General features: G+C 48.8%; 5 protein-coding genes across 11 annotated transcripts; 2 read left to right on the plus strand and 3 right to left on the minus strand.

Annotated features, from left to right (window-relative positions):
• Window positions 1-72: 72 nt before the first annotated feature.
• nrip2 (nuclear receptor interacting protein 2) lies at window positions 73-6,533 on the minus strand. The gene is made up of 6 exons (XM_088288926.1): window positions 6,162-6,533; window positions 2,197-2,457; window positions 1,299-1,381; window positions 943-1,037; window positions 806-858; window positions 73-714 (listed from the first exon to the last, which is right to left on the minus strand). The coding sequence occupies exons 1-6, from the start codon at window positions 6,315-6,317 to the stop codon at window positions 613-615; spliced, it is 750 nt and encodes a 249-aa protein (XP_088145052.1). The 5' UTR covers window positions 6,318-6,533; the 3' UTR covers window positions 73-612.
• Window positions 98-17,126, plus strand: LOC148341226 (endosome/lysosome-associated apoptosis and autophagy regulator family member 2-like). 3 transcript variants are annotated; one of them, XM_088288918.1, is made up of 24 exons: window positions 98-1,099; window positions 2,549-2,620; window positions 10,223-10,442; window positions 11,551-11,671; window positions 11,751-11,940; window positions 12,150-12,297; window positions 12,390-12,479; window positions 12,571-12,676; window positions 12,761-12,910; window positions 13,160-13,248; window positions 13,438-13,618; window positions 13,932-14,060; window positions 14,258-14,348; window positions 14,420-14,522; window positions 14,592-14,729; window positions 14,806-15,078; window positions 15,148-15,321; window positions 15,396-15,600; window positions 15,680-15,776; window positions 15,854-15,955; window positions 16,135-16,261; window positions 16,334-16,512; window positions 16,579-16,741; window positions 16,862-17,126. In XM_088288918.1, the coding sequence occupies exons 3-24, from the start codon at window positions 10,326-10,328 to the stop codon at window positions 16,931-16,933; spliced, it is 3,045 nt and encodes a 1,014-aa protein (XP_088145044.1). In that variant the 5' UTR covers window positions 98-1,099; window positions 2,549-2,620; window positions 10,223-10,325; the 3' UTR covers window positions 16,934-17,126. The 3 variants fall into 3 exon arrangements, with proteins under 3 accessions (XP_088145044.1, XP_088145046.1, XP_088145043.1); XM_088288920.1 differs by having other exon boundaries at window positions 98-2,620; XM_088288917.1 differs by lacking the exons at window positions 98-1,099; window positions 2,549-2,620 and having other exon boundaries at window positions 7,482-10,442.
• klhl42 (kelch-like family, member 42) lies at window positions 7,490-9,855 on the minus strand. Its single transcript, XM_088288921.1, has 3 exons — window positions 8,739-9,855; window positions 8,377-8,570; window positions 7,490-8,297 (listed from the first exon to the last, which is right to left on the minus strand). The coding sequence occupies exons 1-3, from the start codon at window positions 9,596-9,598 to the stop codon at window positions 7,849-7,851; spliced, it is 1,503 nt and encodes a 500-aa protein (XP_088145047.1). The 5' UTR covers window positions 9,599-9,855; the 3' UTR covers window positions 7,490-7,848.
• A 308-nt stretch (window positions 17,127-17,434) lies between the features above and the next one.
• On the plus strand, window positions 17,435-21,687 carry LOC148341228 (tetraspanin-9). Of its 2 annotated transcripts, none has more exons than XM_088288929.1 (10): window positions 17,435-17,623; window positions 18,094-18,128; window positions 18,212-18,291; window positions 18,367-18,558; window positions 18,647-18,721; window positions 18,777-18,878; window positions 18,959-19,090; window positions 19,257-19,340; window positions 19,414-21,400; window positions 21,490-21,687. In XM_088288929.1, exons 3-9 carry the CDS (start codon window positions 18,229-18,231, stop codon window positions 19,483-19,485), a joined length of 720 nt encoding a protein of 239 aa, XP_088145055.1. In that variant the 5' UTR covers window positions 17,435-17,623; window positions 18,094-18,128; window positions 18,212-18,228; the 3' UTR covers window positions 19,486-21,400; window positions 21,490-21,687. The 2 variants fall into 2 exon arrangements, with proteins under 2 accessions (XP_088145055.1, XP_088145053.1); XM_088288927.1 differs by having other exon boundaries at window positions 17,437-17,623; window positions 18,199-18,291.
• On the minus strand, window positions 19,525-22,095 carry amdhd1 (amidohydrolase domain containing 1). 4 transcript variants are annotated; one of them, XM_088288923.1, is made up of 9 exons: window positions 21,825-22,090; window positions 21,502-21,608; window positions 21,359-21,423; window positions 21,021-21,298; window positions 20,651-20,876; window positions 20,470-20,594; window positions 20,303-20,391; window positions 20,075-20,235; window positions 19,525-19,888 (listed from the first exon to the last, which is right to left on the minus strand). In XM_088288923.1, exons 1-9 carry the CDS (start codon window positions 21,965-21,967, stop codon window positions 19,643-19,645), a joined length of 1,440 nt encoding a protein of 479 aa, XP_088145049.1. In that variant the 5' UTR covers window positions 21,968-22,090; the 3' UTR covers window positions 19,525-19,642. The 4 variants fall into 4 exon arrangements, with proteins under 4 accessions (XP_088145049.1, XP_088145051.1, XP_088145048.1 ...); XM_088288925.1 differs by having other exon boundaries at window positions 20,303-20,396; window positions 21,825-22,079; XM_088288922.1 differs by having other exon boundaries at window positions 21,021-21,423; window positions 21,825-22,095.
• Window positions 22,096-23,482: the final 1,387 nt, after the last annotated feature.

The raw sequence follows: 23,482 nt of genomic DNA on the forward strand, positions 1-23,482 counted from the left end.
TGTCACAATAAGAATGAATGAAAGAATCGGTTGAAAAATGTGCAAGGATTAGGTCCATTTGTAAAATCAAATTCATTTGGAAATGAAAAATGTGAACTTATGAAGACGTGACAAATATGAGCCCAAATTGTCTTGCTTTAAATGAATCATAAATATGAAAGGAGGAGGTCGTGAAGTATGCGGCTGGCTTAAGAGCTCAGCAGCTAATCGCTTTTTCAAATTCTTCTGTCCTTGTGCGTCAAGGAGGTAGCGGGAGGACGAAACGCTTGAATTCTCTGTGAGCGCAGCCGCTTCCCGCGTGGATGCGTTAGCGAGCGGAGCCGACTGTCGGCCTTTGTCAAAAACGGTGAATTTGCTTTGCATCAAATATTTAGGCAAGGAAAATGTACCGTTTATAATTCAAAATTGATTGTCACATTGAAAAATTTCCTGTTTTCTCGATAACCTCAAAAAGATTTGCTAGAAAAGCGCCAATTAACACACACGGGCTCATCCAACGAGGCTAATTTTTTCGCCGGCTAACGCTCATTCGGGTTCTGGTGGCGTGGAAACGCTTGCGGTCCCAAACCGCCGCGATGACGACCACGATCCGCGCGCGGCAGCAGGGGGCGCTCACACCTTCTGTGCACTGTCGGGTTTTTCGTCACTCAGGAAGGGAAGCTCCTCAGCGCCGCCCCCTAGCTTCAAAACCCGGCGGTTCAGGTCCAGGCAGCACTGCAGAAGGCAAGTACGAGCATATTAATTCATCTTCATCGTTATCCTCATTTTTTTCCCTGTTAATTTGCTGAAGCGTAATGTCGCCTACTTTGAGTTGGAGCAGAGTGTGCAGGCCGAGGCTCAGCTCGCACGTCTCGTCCTCTGAGAAGTCAAAGATGCCACAAGGGGTTTGAAAATCTTCAACCCCCCCAAAAAAATGTGTTGAAATCATTTTATCGTTGGTACCTTGGACCACAGCAGAGCACTGGATCGTCCTCGAGCCCAGCTGAAGCTTGAGGTCGCTCACCGGGCCGCTTCGGTCCCGGCTGGGCGCCGAGACGCTGTTGGAACACGAGAACGTCATCGTCATCTCCAAGGTCAGAGTGGATCACGGCGACAACAGGTATGAAACCACTTTGAAGAACACTTTCACGTGGAAATATTTGTCGGGTGGTCAGCAAAAACTGTGCTGCCATCTATAGGCCTGGAGTGGAACTTTTATTTCGAGTTTTTAATTTCTTTTCAACACCCACGCTTGAAGCTTCATGTTTAAATTTGACGTTTCCGGCGGCATGAAGTGATTCGTGTGTTGATGTTCTTACCCGAGCCTTTGGCAGCAGGATGCAGAAATGTGGTTGTGTACGCTGTTGGTGTTTAAAGAAACCTTCACGTCGCTCTCACAGCACTGGAGAGGACACAAAATAGAGCGTCACAACCACAAAATGGAGGCCGCCTTTGCCTCGACTTGTTCTAAAACTTTAACACCGATTAGGGGTTAATCATCTATAATGAATGGAGTTAAACTTGAAGCCGCGGTGCTCATGTTGACTCTTCATTGCTGCGTCATCAAAAATTAACTAAGCCCGTTAGGTCAGGGGTCACCCGCTCAGTCCGAAATTCACTGGAAATTGCAAGCAGGTTGAAAATTTGTTGATTTTAAGAGTGTGAGAGGCAACTTTAAAAAAAGGGAAAAAATCCATGGTTCGAAGGTGTTGTTTTTCAAGCATTTTCTTGCAGTCTGCCTGATGAATCAATGGCTAGTCCACTTAAGCCCCTCGGGTTATTTTCCCCTTGGGGGAAAAAAAAAGGCGAGCTTTTTTTTTTTTTCTTCATTGTTGTGAAGTGCTCAAGCTGGGCCCACTCGCTTTTGTCCACCGAGGCAGAGCAGCTTATCAGCAACACCACAAAGGCTCACTTTTTTTTATTTTTTTTATGGTTTTGTTTTGTCTCGCTGCGAAAATCTCTCTTTTCTCGCAGTGAAGTTTAAAAATAGATGCCGTCTGAATAACCACGCGGGCTCGAGCACTTAGAAATGCTGCGCGTGAGCAAAGTGCAAAAAAAAAAAAAAATTGCTGAATATTGCGGAAAGAGTTTCACAAATATGTCACTTAAGTGACCTCGTACGTTTGTGGGTGGATTTTGAACGTTTGGGCCGAAGTACAGATCCTGGAAATTGGGGAAAAAAATTCGATTAGTAGACAAAAAGAGTATTTTGGGAACCTTGCAATGTACGAGCAGAGCCGCGAGGCGTGTCGGTTCAAATGCCGCCGCCGCCGCGTCGTCATCGTCCGATTGTAGACTCTTGTCACTCTCCTCGGCCGAGGAGTCGCCGGCGCTGTCGTCCTCGCCGTGCGCCGCCCCGTCCTTGCCGCCATTGTCGGCCAGCGGCGAGCGAACGTGGGCGGCGGGGTCGCGGGCCTCGCCCCGCAGCCGCGTGATGTTGCCCTCCAGGAGGCGGCGCTGCACGATGCTGTGGGGTTGCTATGGAAATAAGAGCGCGTATCAACGTGATGCTGTCATGTATGTAATCAAGTCTTCTCATGTGTGGCCATGTCTCTTCATTGCCTTTCAGCGTCCATCTGGGAAAAAGCTCAGCTTCACGCCGCCATGACACCAGGGAGTTGCTTTTGGCAGCCGTGTGACGGTAAGATTTGAAAAAGAGGACATTGTCTGCTTGGCTGAGCACCAAAATCCCAAAAGTCTCTCTTCATCACTTCATGTTTACCTCCTTACACTCCACTTTTAAAGCCACTGTCAATCATTTTACGATCTACCTTTAAAAATCTGTCCTTTCATTTCTTTACAGAGCGATATCAAATTCATCATGTATATATATATTTTTATTTATTTATTTTTTTTGTTTATCCAGTCAAATGAAACTGTACTCGTGAGCATTCTAGACAAGAAGTCGTTCGGCAAATGTTGTCTTTCATCCTGGACTCGAAAGCACGGCGTTCTGTTAGTCTGTTTCGAAGCTAATCGGCGTGGCGGCTAATTGCTCGTTTGCGTCAGCTTTTCTAGCCAGTCATGTGACCTTTCTAACAACCGCTTTGCGACGCCCTGTGGCGCCGAGCGCGAGGCTTTACAGACTGCTGTTGAATTAATACCGCACATTTTTCACTGTTGTGTATTGTTCCTAATAAAGTGGCGACACGACGATCCGCCTGCTAGCCGCTTGCTTCCTAACGTGATTTGTGGCAGGGTTTCAAACCCCCCCCACCCCCCGGAGCACAAACAGACGGCGATGTAGCTCCAAATTGAATTGTGTTCATAAATTGAATTTATCCCAGCTCTGCTTCCCTGACAGAGGAAACACCTCAAAAGACGATATGAGCAGTGGATAGCTGCTAGGTAACTTTTGGCCAATGATTAGCTGCTAACAAGTTATTAGCAATTGCTGTGCTGTCCTCTGGTCGGCGATTTGCTTTTGACAAATGGAAAGCTTCGAACATTTAGTCAATCAGTCATTCGCTATGAATGTACGTAGCTTGACTAGTCTTGGCTGATATTAAACTTAGCGCTGACTTGTTGTTAGCCTATAGCTAGCAGTCAGGAAGTTATTTGTTGGCTTTTGACTCTTGACAATACTGCACTTGGGTGTTGACTAGTTACTAGCTTGTTGCTAGCTATCGACTAGTTTTTGCTTGACTTTTGACAAGTTGATAGCAGTTCTTTAGCTATTCACTAGTTGTTTGCTGATACTTTACTGACACGTTGTTCAAATTTCCCCATTGTGGGACTAATAAAGGACATCTTTATCTTTATCTTTAGCTTTTAGCTCGCCCTCGGCTAGTCACGGCATCTATTTGTTGTCGACTATTTTTAGCTGCCCGTCCTCCCACGCAACACACACGCACAAACTGATGCTTAACACAGCTAATTGTCCTGCGGCGAATAATAATGATAATAATGCCGGGTACGTTTAAGCTGTCTTTATTTTTGGGGGCATAAGGTTTCCTTGTGAGTGTGCTTGACTTTGAAGTGCTGTTCTGCCGCCTGCTGAGGGCTGGAAAAAACACCTCACATTTGGAAATGAATATAAAACACCTGCTGCAGGATTAAGTCAACTCTGCACCATCTGCCCGCACGCAGCACATCTTCTGGACACCACGTTCCCTTCAATTCACACCGGGCAGCAGTCGAGCCGCACCGTGGCTCGGGGTTTTAAGCCTTTAGTTTCCGCGTGAATGTATCCATAAAGTTCACTGAAATTTTGTTTTGCTTGAAAGTGCTTCCACAGGCAAAATATGATGTTGTGAGCACAAAATGGCGCTGCATGTGGAGCTCAGGTGTTTGGATGTCCCTTGACTCGGATGTTGATGTCCCAAACGCACGATTCCCACGCGTCTACTCTGCTTTTTCTTTACATTTAATGCACACGATTGCATAATGAAACGGCGCCCCCTCTGGTAGCACGTGTCCTCCGTGACCCGTTCTCAGGACGACGTTTCCCTTTCTTTTCTTTCTTTTTTTTTTTGAACATGTTCACTGATGCTAGCTGCTCAGAACCTCGGGCAAAAGAGAACAAAAACAAATGTTGCGTAACCAACACTGCTGAATTACACATTGCAGCGGAAACGCCGGCGGTGGATTGTTGATGCCTTTCTCGTGGAATTGTGATTGTGGGATGCCACTTGGGTGCTAATTATGACAGGAATATTTATGGATTCATAGAAAATGCTTGCGAAAATCATTAACAGTGCTTCACTTTTACTTTTTGTTTTTTTTTTAGCAATTTGGCAGCTAAAAACAAGCTACCAATGCGCAAACAACCAATTAGCAACTAGCTATCGGCTAATCCCTGATAGCCAGCTACCTGCTGGTGATGCGATAAACCAAGCTAGTCCGCAGCTAATTAGCGGCTATCCACTTGTCAACACGCTGCACTCCGTATCTTTTGAGACCCTACTTAGCATGCTAGTTTGCTACTTTTCATTCTGAGGGGAAATGCTAAAAATGTTAACATGAAAGAAATAGTCGTGATAGATGCAGGCTCGCGCACGTCCTTATGAATAATCTGTATCCTTGCCGAACCTTCTTTCTCGTCATTTAATGAGTTTTTCAAGTGTATTCAGCGTCTAAATAGCGACCCAGGATCTCGTTTGACGGACAATTTCCACGCCCGCTGGCTCAAGTCGTCAACGCCACGCTTGACAGATTGCATTCTTTTCCTCCATCAGCGGCGAGACGAGCGTCATTCCCGATAATTGGTTTTATCATGAGCGGCGTCCCGTGTGCCTGATGTCGCGCTTGGAGCGCGGACAGCTAATGAATGACTAGCGTGTTAAGCTGCTCCGAGCTAATCGAGTTTTAGCCATTCAAAGCTAGATTCATCATATTTGCCAGTGACTTATTTTTCTCTTCATTGGGTTTCCGCTCCATGCAGAAAAAAAAATAACCCCTTCAATTCGGTTAGGGCTTAGCAAGAAAGCTTGACAAAATAGATCATGTTAATGCGCTGTGCTATTCTGGTTTTAGGATAATTCCAATTGAAAGATTGATGTAAATGTAGCTCAGCAATGTGGTTAAATGGGAGGAAAAAAAATATTTTCTTAGTGAGTGGTATGCTTTTCTATTTATAAGTTTTGTGCCTCAGAATTCCACCTAGCAGCAAGTCATGCAGGAAAATAACCCCGGCTATTCTGTTCGCTGTTCGCCATCCATGCTTGTACTTAAATTGGGAAGTTTTCAAATGAATCACATTGAGTATTTTTCATCTGTTTGTCACCCATCAAGAGCATGGTTTCATGTCTAGGCGCTCAGGAATTTTTAAAGGAAGCCTGATGTGAGCTGCCAAAGTTAGCTTCAACATTAGCTTCCAACCAGTGATGCCTCCAATACTCGTGTCTGATTTTAAATTCTTTATTGCTAGCTTTTGAAGTTAGCTTCCTACATTACCATGAATTTTGGAGGTATGGTAGAATGCTATATTCTAGTTAGCTTCCAATGTTAGCTTCAACGTTAGCACCAATATTCTCCACTGACGTTAGCTTCCATCGTTGGGGCGAAGGAAGACCAATGTTATCACCCCAACATTCGCTCCCAATGTTAGCTTGGACATTAGCTTCCAATTTGAGTTTGTGGATTTCCATGCTGATACTACTTGCTACTCTTTGCCAATCATGTCAAGGCTCCAGTGACGTGGACCGTTCATTATTGATGTCCTTCAGGGTGTGCGCACTTACCAGGTCTTTAGACGTCCCCAGTCTCTTGAGACCGTCCAGGGGCAGCAGGTCAGCCGAGTCCTTGTGCGTGAACTGAGTGGCCTGCTTGAGACGGCGCTGCTGGTGCAGGATGGCTTTATCTCGGATGGCCAGCTCACCTTTTTTGGCCTCACTCATGGTCCTTAAAATTGGAATCCACCCTCGCCTCAGACACCAGAGATTGTAGGAATGTGGACCTTCAAGGAGAACAGTGTTGAGTCGTTGTGTTTCTCCTGGATGATGGTCTGGTTTGGACGAGCATCCTCCTGCGTGTTTTCCCGTCTCTGCCTCCTTTACGAGTGGCTTCTCCTCCCTCGCTCGCTCGCTTGGTTGCTTTCTCTCTTCCCTCGACCCCCCCCCTCCTCTTGTCAGACCCCGATGAAGAGCGAACGTTTGCTCACTTGTATCTGGCGTCCTGGTGGATGCTTGCTGATTTGCCCCCGCGGTCCCGCTGTGGAGGTGTGACCCCACACACTCTGAGCCGATCAATTGTGCAGCAACGATTGTTCCTGACATATCACAGTGGGTCGCTTTCGCACCAGTGAACACTGACTGAAATGTCTGTGTTAACACTAACGTTTATCTTTCATATAATGACATCAATCTGGTGCCATATTTTAACGTGAATTCTTGAGTCTTTGTGAAGGTTAAATTTGGATTTCTGGGTGGTGTTTGGCGCCCTCTGTTGGCCGTTTGTCTGCACTACAGGTATTTATCTCTCGCCAAATGAATCTGTGCTGCATTTTTGATAATGACAGTCTGGTTGGAATTTAGAGAGAAGTAGTTCAGTGCTCTTGAAGGTGAATTAGGCTTTGTTTCTGGAAGGTGTTTGTCACCCTCTATTGGCCACCTTCCTGCACTACACATTTATTTTGCTCCAATTGGTTTGTTGACAAAATACATTTTCGATTATTGAAATAAGTTGGATAGATTTTTTTTCTGTTGGCCACCTGCCCACTCTACACCCATTTCCAGCCTGCCCAATCATATTTCAGGCAAATTTAACCACTTCACCTTGTATGAGTAGGTTAGGGGCGCCATTGTCGTGGAGAACAGAATTTAACCTCCATGATTTTTTTTAATTAAGTGACAACAAAGTCAAGCCCTGAATGCCAACTTTATTGTCATGAAATTGTCAATCAAGCTTAAATCAGACTTTTAAAGCATTGACCCCCCCCGAATTGTTCATTTATTCCACCAATTGGGGAGTGAAAAGCACCTTTATTGAAACAAAACAACAAATAAGTCTGCTTTAACAACAGCAAAAAAAAAACAAAAAAAAAAGCAGTATGGTCATTTTGTGCTTTTTTTTTTTTGGAGGATCAAGTTGGTAATGGAAAAGGCACGTGTGCAATTCAGGACATGGAATTGAAACTTTTTTTTCCAATGTGGGAATGCTTTTTAAGGTTTGTAGTGAGTATGTACAGCATGCATATCATTGCATTGCAATAATAACAACCGTTGTGAGCTTAGCTATTGGATGTTTTCTGACCGCTAACATGATTTTTATCCTCAACATACGCTAACAAGTTCCCATCTCTGCTCTTAGCCTGCCCTCTGTTGGTCTGGAGTGTGAAATACAAAGTGCAAATTGGCTCAATTTGGCCTAAATTCTGTCAAGAGTTGTGTTTAGAACAAGTGACTCTGCAGTCTTGTCTCTGAGATTTCATCAGAGCACGTTGGGGAGGTAAAGCGAACAGAGCAGCATGTTCTGTCCAAACGCCCGCAGGGGCCTGAAGGCCTCCCAGGCGTCGTTGAAAATGTTGTACTTGAGGAAGACGCGGTGCTCCATGCTGGTGGACAGCCCGACGTCGCGGCTCATGATGTAGATGCCGTCGTTGTGCAGCGTGCACGTCAGGTTGAGGCCCGACTTGGATGTGTTCTCCTTGAGCTGCAGCCACTCGCCGGTGGTGACGTTGTACGACTGCACGGTCAGCACGTCCTCCGTCTCGCTGGGCCAGCGCCGCGCGTGCTCCAGTTTGTGCGTGTAGCCGCCCACCAGGAAGATGGTGTCCTCCACAGACAGCATTTGCTGCTTGCGCACGTGCACCGTGCACGGGCGGAACGCCGTCCACGTGTCGGCCACGGGGCAGTAGCGCAGGAGGTTGGTGTTACGCACTGTTGGGAGAGACAAACGTCACCGTCTGCACCGTAAAAAAAAAAAAAGGGGGGGGGGGGGTTCAGCCTTTGTGCCCACCTCTGGCCGTGTATCCCCCCATGACGTAGATCATTCCCTGGCACTCGCAGGCCGAGAACTCAGCCAGCGGGTCTGGCATGGACGACACGCAGGTCCAGAAGTCGTTCTCCGGGCTGAAGCACTCCACCGTGCCCAGACTCTGGCCCCCCACGGCGTACAACTTCCCTTGCACGGCCAGAAGCTTGAAGTTGCACCTGGAAGACAGCAAAAGCAGTTAGTTTCACTTTGACACCTGTCAATGTACTTATAGTGCTGACAATTTTTTTTCTTCAATTGAGAGTGTCAAGAAACAGCTTAAAGGCTGTTTTTAAATTTATTGATGACTGTCTGCCAAACCGCCGCCCTTGCCATGTTGACGTTACCTCTTCTGGTTGAGTGGCGCCACCTGGTTCCACTCATTCCTGCAGGGGTTGTAACAGTGCGCGGCCGAGATCTCCTGGCTGCTGGCTCGGGAGCCCCCAACGATGAAGAGGTAGTTGTCCAGCACAGCCGAGCCGTACCCTCTCACGTTGATCATGTCTGCCGGCAGGTTGTTGGCCAGGGGCTTCCAGCGCTGCTCAGCCTCGCCGTACCTCAGCATGGACCAGGGCTCATCCTGGTCCGGCACGTCGAAGCACAGGCTGCTGAAGTCCCCCATGGCCACCAGGGTGGCAGCGCCCCTCATCCGCATCTCCCTCGCCTGCTCCCTGACAGCAAGGGGCAGGCTGCAGAACTCAGGTCTCCTCATCATGGGGTGGTAGTAGCAACTCATGAATTTGAGGCAGGCGCCGCGCAGCTCGTGGGTTCCGTAGACCTCCGATAGGCTGTAGAGCTCCACGCAGTTGTCCAGCCGTATCTCTGTCGTCAGGAGCTTGAGGATGGAGGTGACCTGCAGGAAGGAGGCGGTTTCGATCAGGTCCTCAAGGGTCTCATTGGCAATCTCCACCTTGGAGGTGTTGATGAACTCCAGGACCAGCTCCAGACCGGGGGCGCTGAGGCCCTGCAGCTGCACGGAGTCTTCCGTGGACTCCCTCATCCCCGAGCTGTAAAGCGCACGGAAGTAGTCGCTCTTCTCGATCAGCTTCCTCTTGTTCACCTCGTACGTTTTGTCCTCCATCACGATGGCGATGTTCTGCTCCGATGACATGTCGAAAAGAGTGCGTCTCCAGCAGGCCGACTGAATTGGGTTTTGCTTACATCTCATCGGCGTGCAGCGCTCCAAATATGGCCATGTTCGGCCCATAGGTCGTCATCGAGCAACTTTCAGTAGCCGGGGAAGCTAAACTGCTAACGAGACGAGACGCAACCAGCCACAAACAGGCCACTAACGCGCTTTAACACCCCGCGGGAGTCCATCAATAGACCCGCAACATAATCAAAGTTGTAGTTTAAGTTGTGTAAAATGCTCCCAGAGGCGACAGTTTGAATTGCGCGTCATTTTGTCAGCCTTCACTTCCAACTTTGGGACTGTTTTGGTTCCGAGTGCTCCTCTTCGTCGTGGCTCTATCGCGTAAGTGCGGTGTGCTGCTGCCACCTTGTGGCGACTGAGCGCCACAGCACAGCGATCCTCTCACAGTTTGATTCGATCGGCGAGTTTTTTTTTTCATAATTTGCAGCTTCTTTCACAAGAACATGTTTGGAAAATCTCTTTTGGTAGAAACTGTTACCTTTTAAGTTGTCATTTATAAAAGTTTGAAACGGGTTATCGCCGGATTTTCTTTTAATTTGAAACCAGGAAATGTTGCTTTCTATCTGGCTTGACATCGGTGATTTCCGGTGTATCTTTTAATTTGAAACCTGGATATGCCATTCGTGCATTCCGCGTGGCTTGACGTCGGTGCGTATGCACTATGCTGATGAGTGACAGACAGACGGAGGCGCACGAATGACTTGGCCGCCACACGACCGGACCGCTTCGACTCTCCGGCTCCAGGCAGTGGGCCGTCCGGCGTTCGTGATCCGAGTTAAGGATGTGGGAGTCGACGCGGGCCACATGGCCGCCCGGTTGCCTGCTGGTACTCCTCATCATCATCACCGCCGCTCTCAGGGCGACCTGCGCCGGAACGACGCTACCGCCATGCGATGAGGTTAGCGCGCAGTGTCGCTCATATTTCTGCAATATTATGAATAATACTTATTACTGATGTCAACTGACCTGTCCTTTGATTGACACCATCGTCCTGTTGTAATATTTTGTTTACCTAAATTAAATTCTGGTGCTGTAATAATTGTAGCATCAGTGCAAAATAGTCTTGATAGTTATTCATATACATTTACAGTGATGAATTATAGAATACCAAGTTGTCATTATGCACAATAATTGTTTTGTTGCACGTTGAAGCTTTAATATTGTGAATTTGATGCCATCTTCCGCTCATATGTACTATGTGCATAAAAGTGCCTTCTCTACCAAGCTTATGCTAAGCTAACAAGCTATCTTCACCATTAGTGTAATATTTCCCCCCCATGCTGCCTTCTGCTTCCACTCAGCTTCAGTTGTTGTCATTGCTGCCTTTTTATCGCATGCCCCCGTCCAATCTCATCTCTCTCCTCTCGCACGCTCATCAGTCGCCATGGCAACCAGCATGAGTCACCCGGGAGACCAACAGATCACACGAGCTGGCTGTTTGTCTTGTTCCTCGGCTGCTCATCGGTTTCGCCGTGAACGCTGCTATTAATTTGCAGACGGCTGGTGGCTTTGATTTTGCCTGCCGGGCAAAGTGGGGGTGGACTCATGCTTGAGCATCGCTGAGGTGTGTTGGTTGCCTCGGGGAAGTTGGTGGTCATAAGGAAGAACTGGGAAAATGCACACGCGCACAAACAATGGCAATGTGGTAAACAGCAAAAAGGAAAGAATAAAAAAAAAAGTGCTCGAGCCTTTTGCGCTCTCAGAGTGTAAAACGATTACAATCTGTAAACTTAAAATAAAAGCATGTCTATCATGTTTTTTTGTTTATGTGGATGTAGCACGTCTCATTCTTGAGTAAGATGCTCCTCCGGCAAAAACATCCATTATAAGCCTGTAGCACATGACCCGATGCTCTTTCCCTTTCCGGCCTATTAGTGGCGGTTGGTTGCCACGGCAATCAGGGTCACCACCGCCACTTTCGCCCCACTGCTGTCCATTAATGATTGCCGCTAGTGACATTACATTATGTTTCTCCTGCAGACGTGTGTTGTGTGCTATTTGTGCAGATGGACTACTACTACCAGTACACTGAGTGCGACACCATGGGGTCCCGCTGGAGGGTGGCCATCCCGCTCAATCCAGGCACCTGTTCGGGCCTCCCGCCCCCCAGCCGAGGGACGGACTGCAGTGAGTACGCCCGCGTCACCATTTCAGATGCTCTATCCTTGTGCTCATTTTGTGAATGTTGTCCTTCGTCTCCGATCAGGCTTCTCGTGCTCGGCCGGCAAGTTCCTGGAGATGTCCACGCAGTCGTGTACGCCGTGCACGGCTGGCTCCTACTCGCTGGGCAGCGGCCTTCGCTTCGATCAGTGGGACGCCCTCCCCACCGGATTCATCAGCCTCGCCAGCTTCCTCAATGCCAAGCCGCCCAATGGCGACTTCCAGGCGTGTAGCAAGTACGCCACGTTCACGTTTCCACAGCCAGCTATCAAGAATTCATAGTCGACTTATGTTAGGAAGGAAGGAAGGAAGGCTGGAAACAAGGAATGGTATTACAGGAAGAGTTGAGAGATGGATGGAGGGAAGGAAAGGAGGAGATGGAAGGAAAGAATGCGCCACTTCTCCACTTGACCAGCGTGCGTCTTTTTGTGCGTGTGTGGCGCAGCTCGACGTGGACGCCGCAAGGTGTGTACCTGGAGTCCAACCGGGACGAGTGCACCGTGTCGCTGGTCTACGTGGTCCACCTGGAGAAGCAGGGCTCCGTCTCCTTCACCTACCAGTACCCCGACAACAACATCTTCTTTGAGTTCTACGTGAGAAAGCCTCCTCATTTGTCGCATGCGCATCGTGACCAAACGCCACACCGTTTTTGCGTGACAATCCGCGTGTGCGCGTTTGTGTCCAGGTCCAGAACGAGCAGTGTCAGGAGATGAGGCAGAGCGACGAGCAGAAGTGGATCAAGGTCACCGGCAGCGGAGAGTGGGGGACGCACGCGGTCAGTGGGAGATTTTGTCTCCGAGCTGCTCACAACACGACACAAGCGCACACTTTGGTGTCCATGTGACTGATCCGAGCTGGTGTCGCAGATCAACCTGTGGGCCGGCACCAACATCCTCTACTGGAGAACGACGGGCATCCTGGTGGGCGTCAAGATGGTCAAACCTGTGCTGCTCAAGGAGATCAAAATAGAAGGTCACACCCCTCCCTCTGAAAGTGGCGAATGTTTCGAGCGCCACACTCATCTCGCTCATTCTTCTTTTTGAATGTCGGCAAAAGGCGTGGCTTACACGTCCGAGTGCTTTCCCTGCCGACCCGGCTGGTTCAGCGCCAGCGCCGGCTCGTCCTCGTGCCGGCCGTGCCACAGCAACACCTTCTCCCGCAAGAGCGCCACTTCTTGCATCGCCTGCCCCAAATATCGCTACTCACGTATGTCAAAAAATCTTTTTGAGAGTTTTTTAAAAATGTTTTCTCAATTTGATTAAAAATACAGAAGTGAGAAATCAAATGCACCTCCAACAAAGTGAAACAGTAAAATACGGACGAACGCTTTGCACTGCATACACTGAGTCCTGGCCTGTCCGCGAATAAATCGTTCCTTTTCCGCCTTGGGTTCCAATTAAAAGCTAATTATTAGTGTCATTTTGATGTGGTTGTTGTTTTGTGCGTGTTTTTCAGTGGAGGGATGGGCCGAGTGCAAGGTGAGGCCGCCGTGTGGCGACAAGGACTATTTCCAGATCCACACGCCTTGTGACAGCGAAGGAAAGGTCAGTGCGTTGACACAAACGCACACGCACACACACTTCCTGGTTCTTCATACAAGGCCAAATATCGGACCACAACCCCCCCTCAAAATAATTAATAATAATAATAATTCATATCAGTCTGGCCGTACTAAATCCAGTGTACCTAATGTTGTGTCCAGTGAGAGAACGTTTTCCTTTTCCCCACCACAGACGCAAGCGGTGTACCGCTGGGTCGAGCCCAAGATCTGCAACGAAAACGCCACCGGCGCCACGCCGCTGCCCGCCTCGGAGCCCAGGAAGCCGTGCCCGCCGTGCAACCCGGGCTTCTACAACAGCAACGACTCCACCTGCTCGCCGTGTCCGCCCGGGACGCGCTCGGACGGCACCTACGGTAACGCTCGCATGCACTCGCTGTGATCTCAGCCCCGGCATGTCACCAGACCTGTTAGTCCTGAAGGACAAGTCATGACAACAGGTCAGGGGTCACCACAACGCTGCGCCTATGTCAAGTGGCAAGCCTGTCGGTTCACTTTGGTAGATTTTTTTTTTTTTTGACACAGTTTCCAAATCTGCTCTCACTTCAAATCTGAATTGCGCAATCTTTTATAGGTCAAACCTAAACAATTGTGTGTGTGTGTGTGGGGGTGTGCGCGCGCGTGGGGGGGTGTGTGGGGGTGTGTGTGTGTGTATGTGTGTGTGTATAGCTTGCACGCCTTGCCCCTCAGGCACAGAGCCGGTTCTCGGCTACGAGTACCGATGGTGGAACGTCCTGCCCTCCAACATGAAAACTTCCTGCTTCAACGTGGGGAATTCCAAATGCGACGGCATGAACGGTAAGAATTTGTGGCGCCCGTCCGCTGCGGTTACTCTCAACATAACGTCCTGTTAGCTCACCGTACATATTACATTGCCCAAGAAACTCGAAAGGGTTTGATAAAGTCCATCCAAAGCCAAACGTTTGGCGCCAAATACAATCTAAAGTCAACATGAGCTCTCCAGCATGTTTGCGTGTGTGCGTGATGGAATTCAGGTTGGGAAGTCGCCGGCGACCACGTCCGCAGCGGAGTCGGTTCGTCGGACAACGACTACCTTATCCTCAGCCTGCACGTGCCCGGATTTAAGTAAGGACGCCTGAACGTGTCGAAAGTGTTCATATGTGAGCGGCTGCGTGACTTAATTTATTTTTCGGCAGGGTGCCGGCGTCGCTGTCGGGCATGAGCGGCGGCGAGGTGGGTCAGATCACCTTCGAGTTTGAGATGGTGTGCAGCGGAGACTGCGAGTTCTACTTCATGATGGTGAGAAAAAGGATGGTTGCGCGCTTGAGCATGGCCGTGAGGCTTATCGATCTGTGGCGCCCCCCGCAGGACGTGCACAGCAAGAGCACCACCGTGCTGGAGTCGTGGGAGGGCAGCAAAGGTCGCCAGTCGTATTCGCACAGCATGAGCAGGAACGACTCGGTCACCTTCACGTGGGCTTTCCAGAGGACCAGTCGCGCTTTGGATGTCAGTTTGGGAATAAAAAAATAAATAATCATAATAATACCGCCAGGGTCCCTAATGAAGTGTCCCGTTTGCGCAGGTGCGTCGCTACGTAGGCGACAACGTGAAGCTCTTCTCCATCCACGTGAGCAACGTGCTGGAGGGCGTGGCCTCGGGCTGCCGGGCGTGCGCTTTGGTGCCCGACAACTCCCAGCGAGCCGGCTCCTCGTGCGTGCCGTGCCCGCCGGGCTTCTACATCCACGCCGAGACCAACCGCTGCGAGGAGTGCCCCCCCGGCACGCACCTGGCGGGGCGCCACACCTACGGCCGCGAAGCATGCGTGCCATGCGGGCCCGGAAGCATCAGCAACCAGGTGATTGATTTGCCGACATGCATGATTAAAAAAAAAGAAAAAAAAATTAAATGTACGTTGCGGTCCAAGGAGCATTCCCGTTGCTACAGCAACTGCTCCTTCTCGCAAGTACACGCCAACCGCACGCTGATCTATGACCTCGGACCGCTGAGCGAGGTGACCTCCCTCACTCTGGAGCCCAGCTTCACCACCAAGGGCACCAAGTACCTTCACCTTTTCAACATCAGCCTGTGCGGGCACCAGGTAATGTCTCCACGTCTTCCTGCAGCTTCCCTCGAATGAAAATTCGCCAACTTTTACAACCCCGTTGCGTGCAGGGCAGGAGAGCGGCAGTGTGCAGGAACAACCTGACCGACTTCAGCAGCGTGTTCGGCAAAGACGAGCGGGGCAACAGTGGCGCCGCCCTGCTGGCTAACGCGGTGGACGGCTTCATCTGCCAGTCCACCATCATCCCGGCCGACGGGCGCGGCTTCCGGACGCCCATTTCCTCGCAGTCCGTAGACCTGGCGGACACGTTTCTCGGTGCGTCGGCTGTTTAATGGGCGGGACGGCTCCATTTTGCTCGGCTGCTATTGAGCATTGTTTTTGGCGCTCCCTGCAGGAGCAACAGTGGAGCGCTTCCTTGACGGCGTTAGCGTTGACACGGAGCTCTTCCCGCAAAACATCAGCAATATTCCTGATATTAACTTCTTCTTCAGGTAGACAATTATAGAATAGACTTAGATGTTTTTCTGTCCATCTGACACATTGATTTTTTTTTTTTTTTTCATTTCAGGTCGACACAGGTGACGGCTTCGTGCGATCAAGGCCGCAGTTCGGTCATCGTGGTTCGCTGTAATCCTAAAAAATCCGAACGTGGCGAGCTCTTTGTACCTAGGTCAGTCAATGACGTCGTGTGTCAAAAGGGAAGAGAGTTTAAAAAAATTAATATTTTGGAAATGTTACGTCACTGTTATAAATCAGTAGAATTATCACAGTTTTCCGTGTTGTTCCGATACTGCTAAAAAAAAAAATATAGCTTGCCAATTAATATTTCTTTTGTCATTGGTTTTATAGCTCCTGTCCTGCAGGAACGTGCGACGGCTGCGCCTTCCACTTCCTGTGGGAGAGCGCCAGTGCTTGCCCGCTTTGCACGCACGACGACTACCACCAGCTGGACGGCGCCTGCAAGGGTGGCAGCCAGGTAACCACGCACACACACACACACACACATTCAGAACGCGACGTCCCCTTCATCGGCCTGCTGTGCCTCCAGGAAACTTTTTATCTGTGGAACGAGGCCAAGCTGTGCAGCCGTGGCGTACCGCTGCCTCCCAGAAGCTCCGCCCCTTGTGAGTCCGTCACGTTGTGGCTCAAGTTGGGCGTGGGTGGTGGAACGCTTTTGGGCGCACTGCTCGTCGCCCTCACCTGCTATTTCTGGAAGAAGAACAAGAGGTGTGTCCTCATACTTTAGCCCGCGTATGACTTACGCTATCATGTGACATAGTGTTCTCACGACAGGCTGGAGTACAAGTACTCTCGTCTGGTGATGTCGGCCAACAAGGAGTGCGAGCTGCCCGTCGCCGACAGCTGTGGCCTGGACGAGGGCGATGACCCCGATGACGACGCCGGCTACACTCGCAAGCCCTCCCTGCTGGGGAAGCTGCGCGCCATCGCCAACAAGGTGTGTGCAGGCCCGTTTTGGATCCTTAAAGTCTTGCATTCTCAAACTCTCCGGGGAGATTTTTTTTCCAATTTAATGCACATTTTCTACTTGAATAATGTCCCAAATGGTCTCTTCCAGCATGAAGGAGGAGACAGCAGTGAATCTGTGCAGCTCAACAGCTCCCATGCGGACCGCTGGGTCCTGGGATAGTTGTCCTGCAATCGCTTAAGCAAGAAATGCTCACGTCAACGATTTGCTGCGCCTTGATTATCGACTGTGACAGGATGTTGGGGGGGGGGCCTCTTTGTATTTTTTTGTACATTTTTATTTGGGTTTCTTTTGAGAGTCATGTATTTATATCAGTGTTGTTTATGAAAGTTAAATAAAGTCCTTTATGACTGTTTTTCCGTGATTTTCATTTTTAGCTGCAGTACTATACTTGGCCGCTGTTTTGGAGTGGCGGTATTTACACACGCGTTGTATATTTGACGATTCAGACAAGAAGTGCAAATTAAAATAGTAATATCTTCGATTTGCCGTTTAAATTATGTGAGCTATTTTTTAATAAAGTCACATAAAATAATATAATTGACTTATTTTCTCGTTGATATAGTTAACCCGTCAATGCGATTAAAAAAAAATTTATTTGATTTTCAGACATGCGCACTAAACAGGACTTTGTGCGCTGTCTCCCTCCGCCGTGTGCTCCGCCCACCGCACATAGAACCACCTCTTCGTACTGTGGAAGTGCTTCGGCCGTGGTTTAAACTTTGGCAGGCTCCCTGTCGACTCTGAGTCTTCGTTTTTTTCTTTTAAATCCACTTCTCCTGTAGAAGCAGCATGTGATCGATGACGGCTGGCAATCAATCTGCGGAATGACGAGCTTCAGTTCATAGCGCGGTAAGAAATAGTTCTCTTTTTTTCCACGGTCTGCGATTGTTGTGATTTTTTTTTCCTGCCGCAAAAAGTCATCATGGCCTTCGAGAAAGGCCTCCTAAGTGGGCTCAAAACTATTATTTAACTTTCTCGTCTTAAAAATGTACCAGTTGGTGGGAGTTAAACATGTAGCAAGGGTTTTGCATTAGTTTTTTTAAGCGTAAACTTCGCTAAGGCCTCATTTTAAGTTGACTCCAGTGACGTCACTTGGCAAGAGTTTGTTTGGAGTTGACAATAAATTAAATTAATGATCGGTGAGGATCATAATGATATCATGACATTTTACTTTATTATTATAGCATTGTGCCTTAAGATCACTTCATTATTCGGCCATGAAAGAGAAGGAAAAAAGTACATGTCTGCCATTTATTAAGTGTATTTAAATGAATACAGAATGTTAAGCATCACTTTGTGTCAATGTTGATGTTTTCCAGATCATCCTATTTTTTCCAGTCATCGTATTCCAGTGGTAAGTTTGTTGTGATGTTAAAATGTAAAAATATACAGGACATAAACAGTAAAAATATTCTTTTCAAAAGTTTCCTCCTTTAGGTCCAGTTTGCTGCAAGATGGCTCGCGGCTGCATCTGCTGCGTCAAGTACATGCTCTTCCTCTTCAACCTGCTCTTTTGGGTAACGGCTCAACTCGCTGGGAATCAAACCTGGTCCCGCTTGTGGGTGACCCACCCGTGTCTTTCTTTGCTGCAGCTGGGCGGTTGCGGCCTGCTGGGCGTGGGCGTGTGGCTGTCGGTGTCGCAGGGTAACTTCGCCACGCTGTCGCCGTCCTTCCCCTCGCTTTCGGCCGCCAACCTCATCGTCACGCTGGGCACCGTCGTCATGGTGACGGGCTTCCTGGGATGCCTGGGCGCCATCAAGGAGAACAAGTGCCTCCTGCTTAGTGTGAGTTAGCCGCGAGCCGCTGACCACAGGGCATCGCTGCCTTTTTGTCAGCGTTGCTTGAAGAAAACTTTTTTTTTTTTCTCAACAGTTTTTCATTGTCCTGTTGATCATCCTGCTGGCCGAGCTCATCCTTCTCATCCTCTTCTTCGTCTACACCGACAAGGTAGGATGCGCTCCTATTCACTTCATGTGCATCCAATTAATCTGTCCGTCTGCAGGTGAGTAAAAACGCACAACGGGATCTGAAGGACGGGCTGGTCCTGTTCAACACGGACAACAATGCCGGCCTTAGGGACGCGTGGAACGCCATCCAGGGGGAGGTAAGATGCGTCGCGATGTGGATTAATAAAAAAAAAAAAAGAAAACGGCCCATAGTGACGTGTTGCTGATGCGTGCGCAGTGGCGCTGCTGCGGCGTGACGAGTTTCAGCGACTGGCACGCGGCGCTACAGGTCAACGCCGTTCCCGACAGCTGCTGTCAGCTCGTCCATTCGGGATGCGGACGCAACGCTTCCAACACCTTCTGGACGCGGGTCAGTTCATCGAAAATGGAGTTGAAAGAAAAAAAATCTTGGGCAAAAGCTGCGAATACTTTTTCATGCAATGTATATTTTGAAGTTGCCGTATTTTAAAATCCGAGTGAGCCGTGAGACTTCCTTGCCCATGAAATTGTAGCGTGCATTCCATTTTGTGTTTCAGGGCTGCTACGAGAAAGTGGAGGAGTGGCTGGACGACAACAAGCACCTGCTCGGCACCATCGCCATGTGTGTGTTGGTCATTCAGGTGAGCGCCAACCTTCGCCGGCCGCCATTTTGTGACGCCACGTCATGCTTTTAATCATCCGTGTCGCTTTCAGCTCCTCGGCATGGCCTTCTCCATGACGTTGTACCAGCAGATCCACCGCGCCGGGAAGAAATACGAAGCCTAAGCCGGTACATTCGACAAACACTATGCGGTATATACACGCCTGTAACACATTCTTTTATTACCATGAGTATTCACTTTCATACCCCAAAAATGTTACCAGTGTTTAGTGTCTTGACATGTTCAATAAAAAAGTTTTTTGTTCCACATACAAGATAAGTTCAGTGATGCCTTAAAATCAAAACATACGCTAATGACAAAAAAGAAAATTTTTTTTTTTGCTTTAGTTCAATGGACATTGTGCTGCTGCAACGAATCAACGCTCGATTCAGGCTCTTGATTTTATTCTTGCACGCGTTCTTCACAAGGCCAGCGTCTTGTCGTTGTCGTAGACGACATCGCCCTTGACGACCACGTAGCGAATGAGCTCCTGATGTCCGCCGAGCTGGTAGATGAGATGCTCCCACCTGGAGACAAACTCAGCAGTCAATGCTACAGTAATCTTCACACGCCATCTCGTGGCATCTTATGGTATTACAGAAGAACAAAAAAACATGCCAATAGCTCCAAATTGGTGAATTTTCAACAAATACCCGAGGTTAGTATCCTCCGGGAAAAAAAAAATCAACTTCGGCTTAATTGTGGCTCTTTACCGCGGTGCGTTGATGACCAGCAGGTCGCCGTGTTTTCCCTCCTCCAGCGAGCCGTGCGTGTGCGAGCGTCCGAGGGCGTAGGCGGCGTTGATGGTGGCCGCCGCTAAGGCCTCGGGCATGGACATCCTCATGTTGACGCAGGCCAGGTGCATGACGAGCGGCTTCAGACAGGAGGCGGAGTCGGGAAATTGGCAATGGCGTTTGGGGCACGTTTGACGCGTGACTCACCATGGAGCAACAGTACGCGTTGGGGTTGAAGTCGCTGCCCAGGGCCACGATCACGCCCGCGTCCAACATGGCTCGTGCCCGTGGTTGAGCTAGCCTTGTCGCACGCAGGTTACGGACATGATGAGATCGTCCATCGTGTTGTGTCGTGACGCGTTTGTGTGCGTTACCTGAGAATGTAAGCCGTGGTCGGCAGCAGGATGGCCGCCGTCTTCGCCCGAGCCATGGCGGCGATCCCCTGGTCCGTCACCTCCTCCAGGTGGCTGACAGCCAACGCTCCCAGCTCGGCCCCCAGCTGAAGACGGAGCGGTAAAAAAAGGACGCGAAAACAGACGCAAAACGGACGCCTACCTGGGCGGCGTTCATAGGATGCAGCTCGTCTCCGTGGAAGTTGGCGTTGAGGCCCATGTCCTTGCCCGCCCGCAAGATGGCACGTGTCGAGGGGACATCGAAGACGCCTTCCTCGCAGAACACGTCGATGTTGTCCACCCGCAGCGTCCCGGCCGCTATGCGCTCCTTCAATGCGGGAAGTTGAACCTGCAGGATGTCGGCGGTGGCTTCTTCGACACTCTTCCCTCTTCAGATGTGAAGCGGAGCACCACAAGGCATGGAAGTAAGATTTGAGTTTCCGAATGACTCCAGAAAGATTTACGTGAAAAACCATGGCAAAAAAAAAAATTGAGCTGTCAGTCTGTGTGGTAAAAGTTGAAGTCTGGCGTACTTGGGCACGGCATGAGCGCCACAGTACGTGGAGGAGATGCTGATGGGCAGAGTGCGGCGGGCGTCCTCCATCACCTCCAACATCTTCATCTCGGTGGGCAGCTCCAGGCCGTAGCCGCTCTTGACCTCCGCCAGGGTGGTGCCGGCCCGCCGCATTCGCTCCAGCCTGCCGCTCAGCGAAGCCAGCAGGTCCCGGGCAGCGGCCGCTCGCGTGCTCTCCACCGTGAAGTGGATGCCGCCCCCCGCGCGGTGCACGTCCATGTAGGTGGCGCCCGCCAGCTGCGCGGGAAATGTCATCAGTCCGTCTGAAAACGTCATCGCCCCGTTGCGCCCTCCTACCTTCATGGCAAACTCGTGCACGCGGTCGCCGGCCCAAACGGGGTGAGTGTGAGCGTCGACCAAGCCTGCCACCATCATCATCATTCAAATAACAATCTTTTTTTAAATGCTGCACAATGTGGGTGGAGAAGGCCAAGTCTCACCAGGCAGGACGCACATCCCAGAAGCGTCGATGACGCGATCGAAGAGAGCGCGCGAATACTCAGACTCGATGACATCAGAGGGACCAACCGCTTTAATTAGGCCGTCGCTGACCAGCACAAAATTAAATCATTAAAAATATTTCAATACAAAAGTATTTCGAAAGCCTGCATTGACATAAATGATGACGTGTTTGAAAGTAATGATTTTTTCTTTTAAACAAAAAGTCTGTGATACAAAATCCCAAGTGTTGCCTAAACAAGAGTTATGTGAATTATTATTTTTTTTTTTTTGGTAGACCCCCCCCCCCTTTCACCCCACTAACCTGCCGACGATGACGCTTGCATTTTGGATGACATGAATGTCGATGTCACTGTTGCCTTTTGTCAGGTATTTCTCACCCTTGTTACAAATCACAAGCACCTGCTGCGCGTTTTTCACCAGTAGTTTGAAACCAGCCGTCGACATGTTGTCTCTTTATCTTGATGTGTCTTTTACGCTGCAGAGAGCAACCTGGCTTTACTTCTTGTTTTTTTTTTTTGCTTTGTTGTTCTTTAACAAATATTTGAGCACACCGAGGTTGAAGTGCAAAAGAGGCGGGGCTCCAAAGTTCCAAAAAGAAAGACTGGTAAGCCTGCAGCCTGTCAGTCAACGAGTTACATGAAATGTAACATTCATCAAAAAGCATGTTGTCGAAAAAAATGCCTTCATTAAATATAGTCTCATAAAGTGCAATATAACCAAGTGTATTCTCAATTTCTCAATACTCTCATTGCTGAATTTAAATGTACTCCACATTAAAATGAAGTCTAATATAGTGCAATGAATATTTGTGGTCATATGAAAAGTCCTATGTCAATAAAATTGGATTTGATTGATCATACATCATACAATGAACTGTTGCAATTCAACTAATCGAAACCGTTTGGGACGTAGTTACCATAATTGTAGTGATTTAAGTGTGCCACGAGAGGGCGAAATTCCAACGCAATCCGTGTTTGGGACGTTATAAGTGAAGTTTATTTTTTCCAATGACGACATTTTTTGTCGTGTTCGTCACCTCCACCTCCACACACCTAAAACCAAAAGCTGCTCCAAAGATCATTATTTTTTTACATAATACAACGAACTTTAACTACTCAACTAATAGAAACAGTTTGGCACGTAGTTACGGTAGTTGTAGTTACGTCAATGTGCCACGGGAGGGCAATATTCCAATGCAATCCGTGTTTGAGACGTTATAAGTGTAGTTTATTTTTTCCAGTGACGAAATCTTTGGTCGCGTTCATCACCTCCTCCTGCTCATACCTAAAACAAAAGTTGCTCCAGAGACCATTATTTTTTTACATTATACGACGAACTTTAACAACTTAACTGGACGAAACAGTTTGGCCCGTAGTTGTAGCTACTTCCGTTTGCCACGTGAGGGCCAAATTGCAATGCAATCCGTGTTTATGAGACGTTGTGAGTCAAGTTTTTTTTTCCAGTGACGAAATATTTTGTCTTTTTCGTGTATTGTTGTGTTTTGTGAACGACAGTGTTGTACATGGGAGTGATTCATCTCCTCTCCAATGGATCTTTGGTCAAGGAACGGACAGGATATATTGCGCATGCGCTGTTGCTTTGTATGTGATGCGTAAACAGAGACGAGAAAAAGCCACTGACAAGCTCGCAGTCGTCCCAGTACTTGTAGTTACTTCGATTCGCCACGGGAGGGCAATATTCCAATGCAATCCGAGTTTGAGACGTAAAAACTGAAGTTTTTTTTCCAATGACGAAATCTTTGGTCGTGTTCATCACCTCCCCCTCCACATACCTAAAACCAAAAGGTTCTCTTGAGCAACTTTTGGTTTTATGTATATGCAGGAGGAGGTGATGAACACGACCAAAGATTTCGTCATTGGAAAAAAAACTTTAATTATAACGTCTCAAACGCGGATTGCATTGGAATATCGCCCTCCCGTGGCACATTGAAGTAACTAC

The sequence above is a fragment of the Idiotropiscis lumnitzeri genome, chromosome 2 (assembly GCF_059441095.1).
Source record: "Idiotropiscis lumnitzeri isolate Australia: NSW breed Sydney's pygmy pipehorse chromosome 2, RoL_Ilum_1.0, whole genome shotgun sequence".
Lineage (NCBI taxonomy): Eukaryota > Metazoa > Chordata > Actinopteri > Syngnathiformes > Syngnathidae > Idiotropiscis > Idiotropiscis lumnitzeri.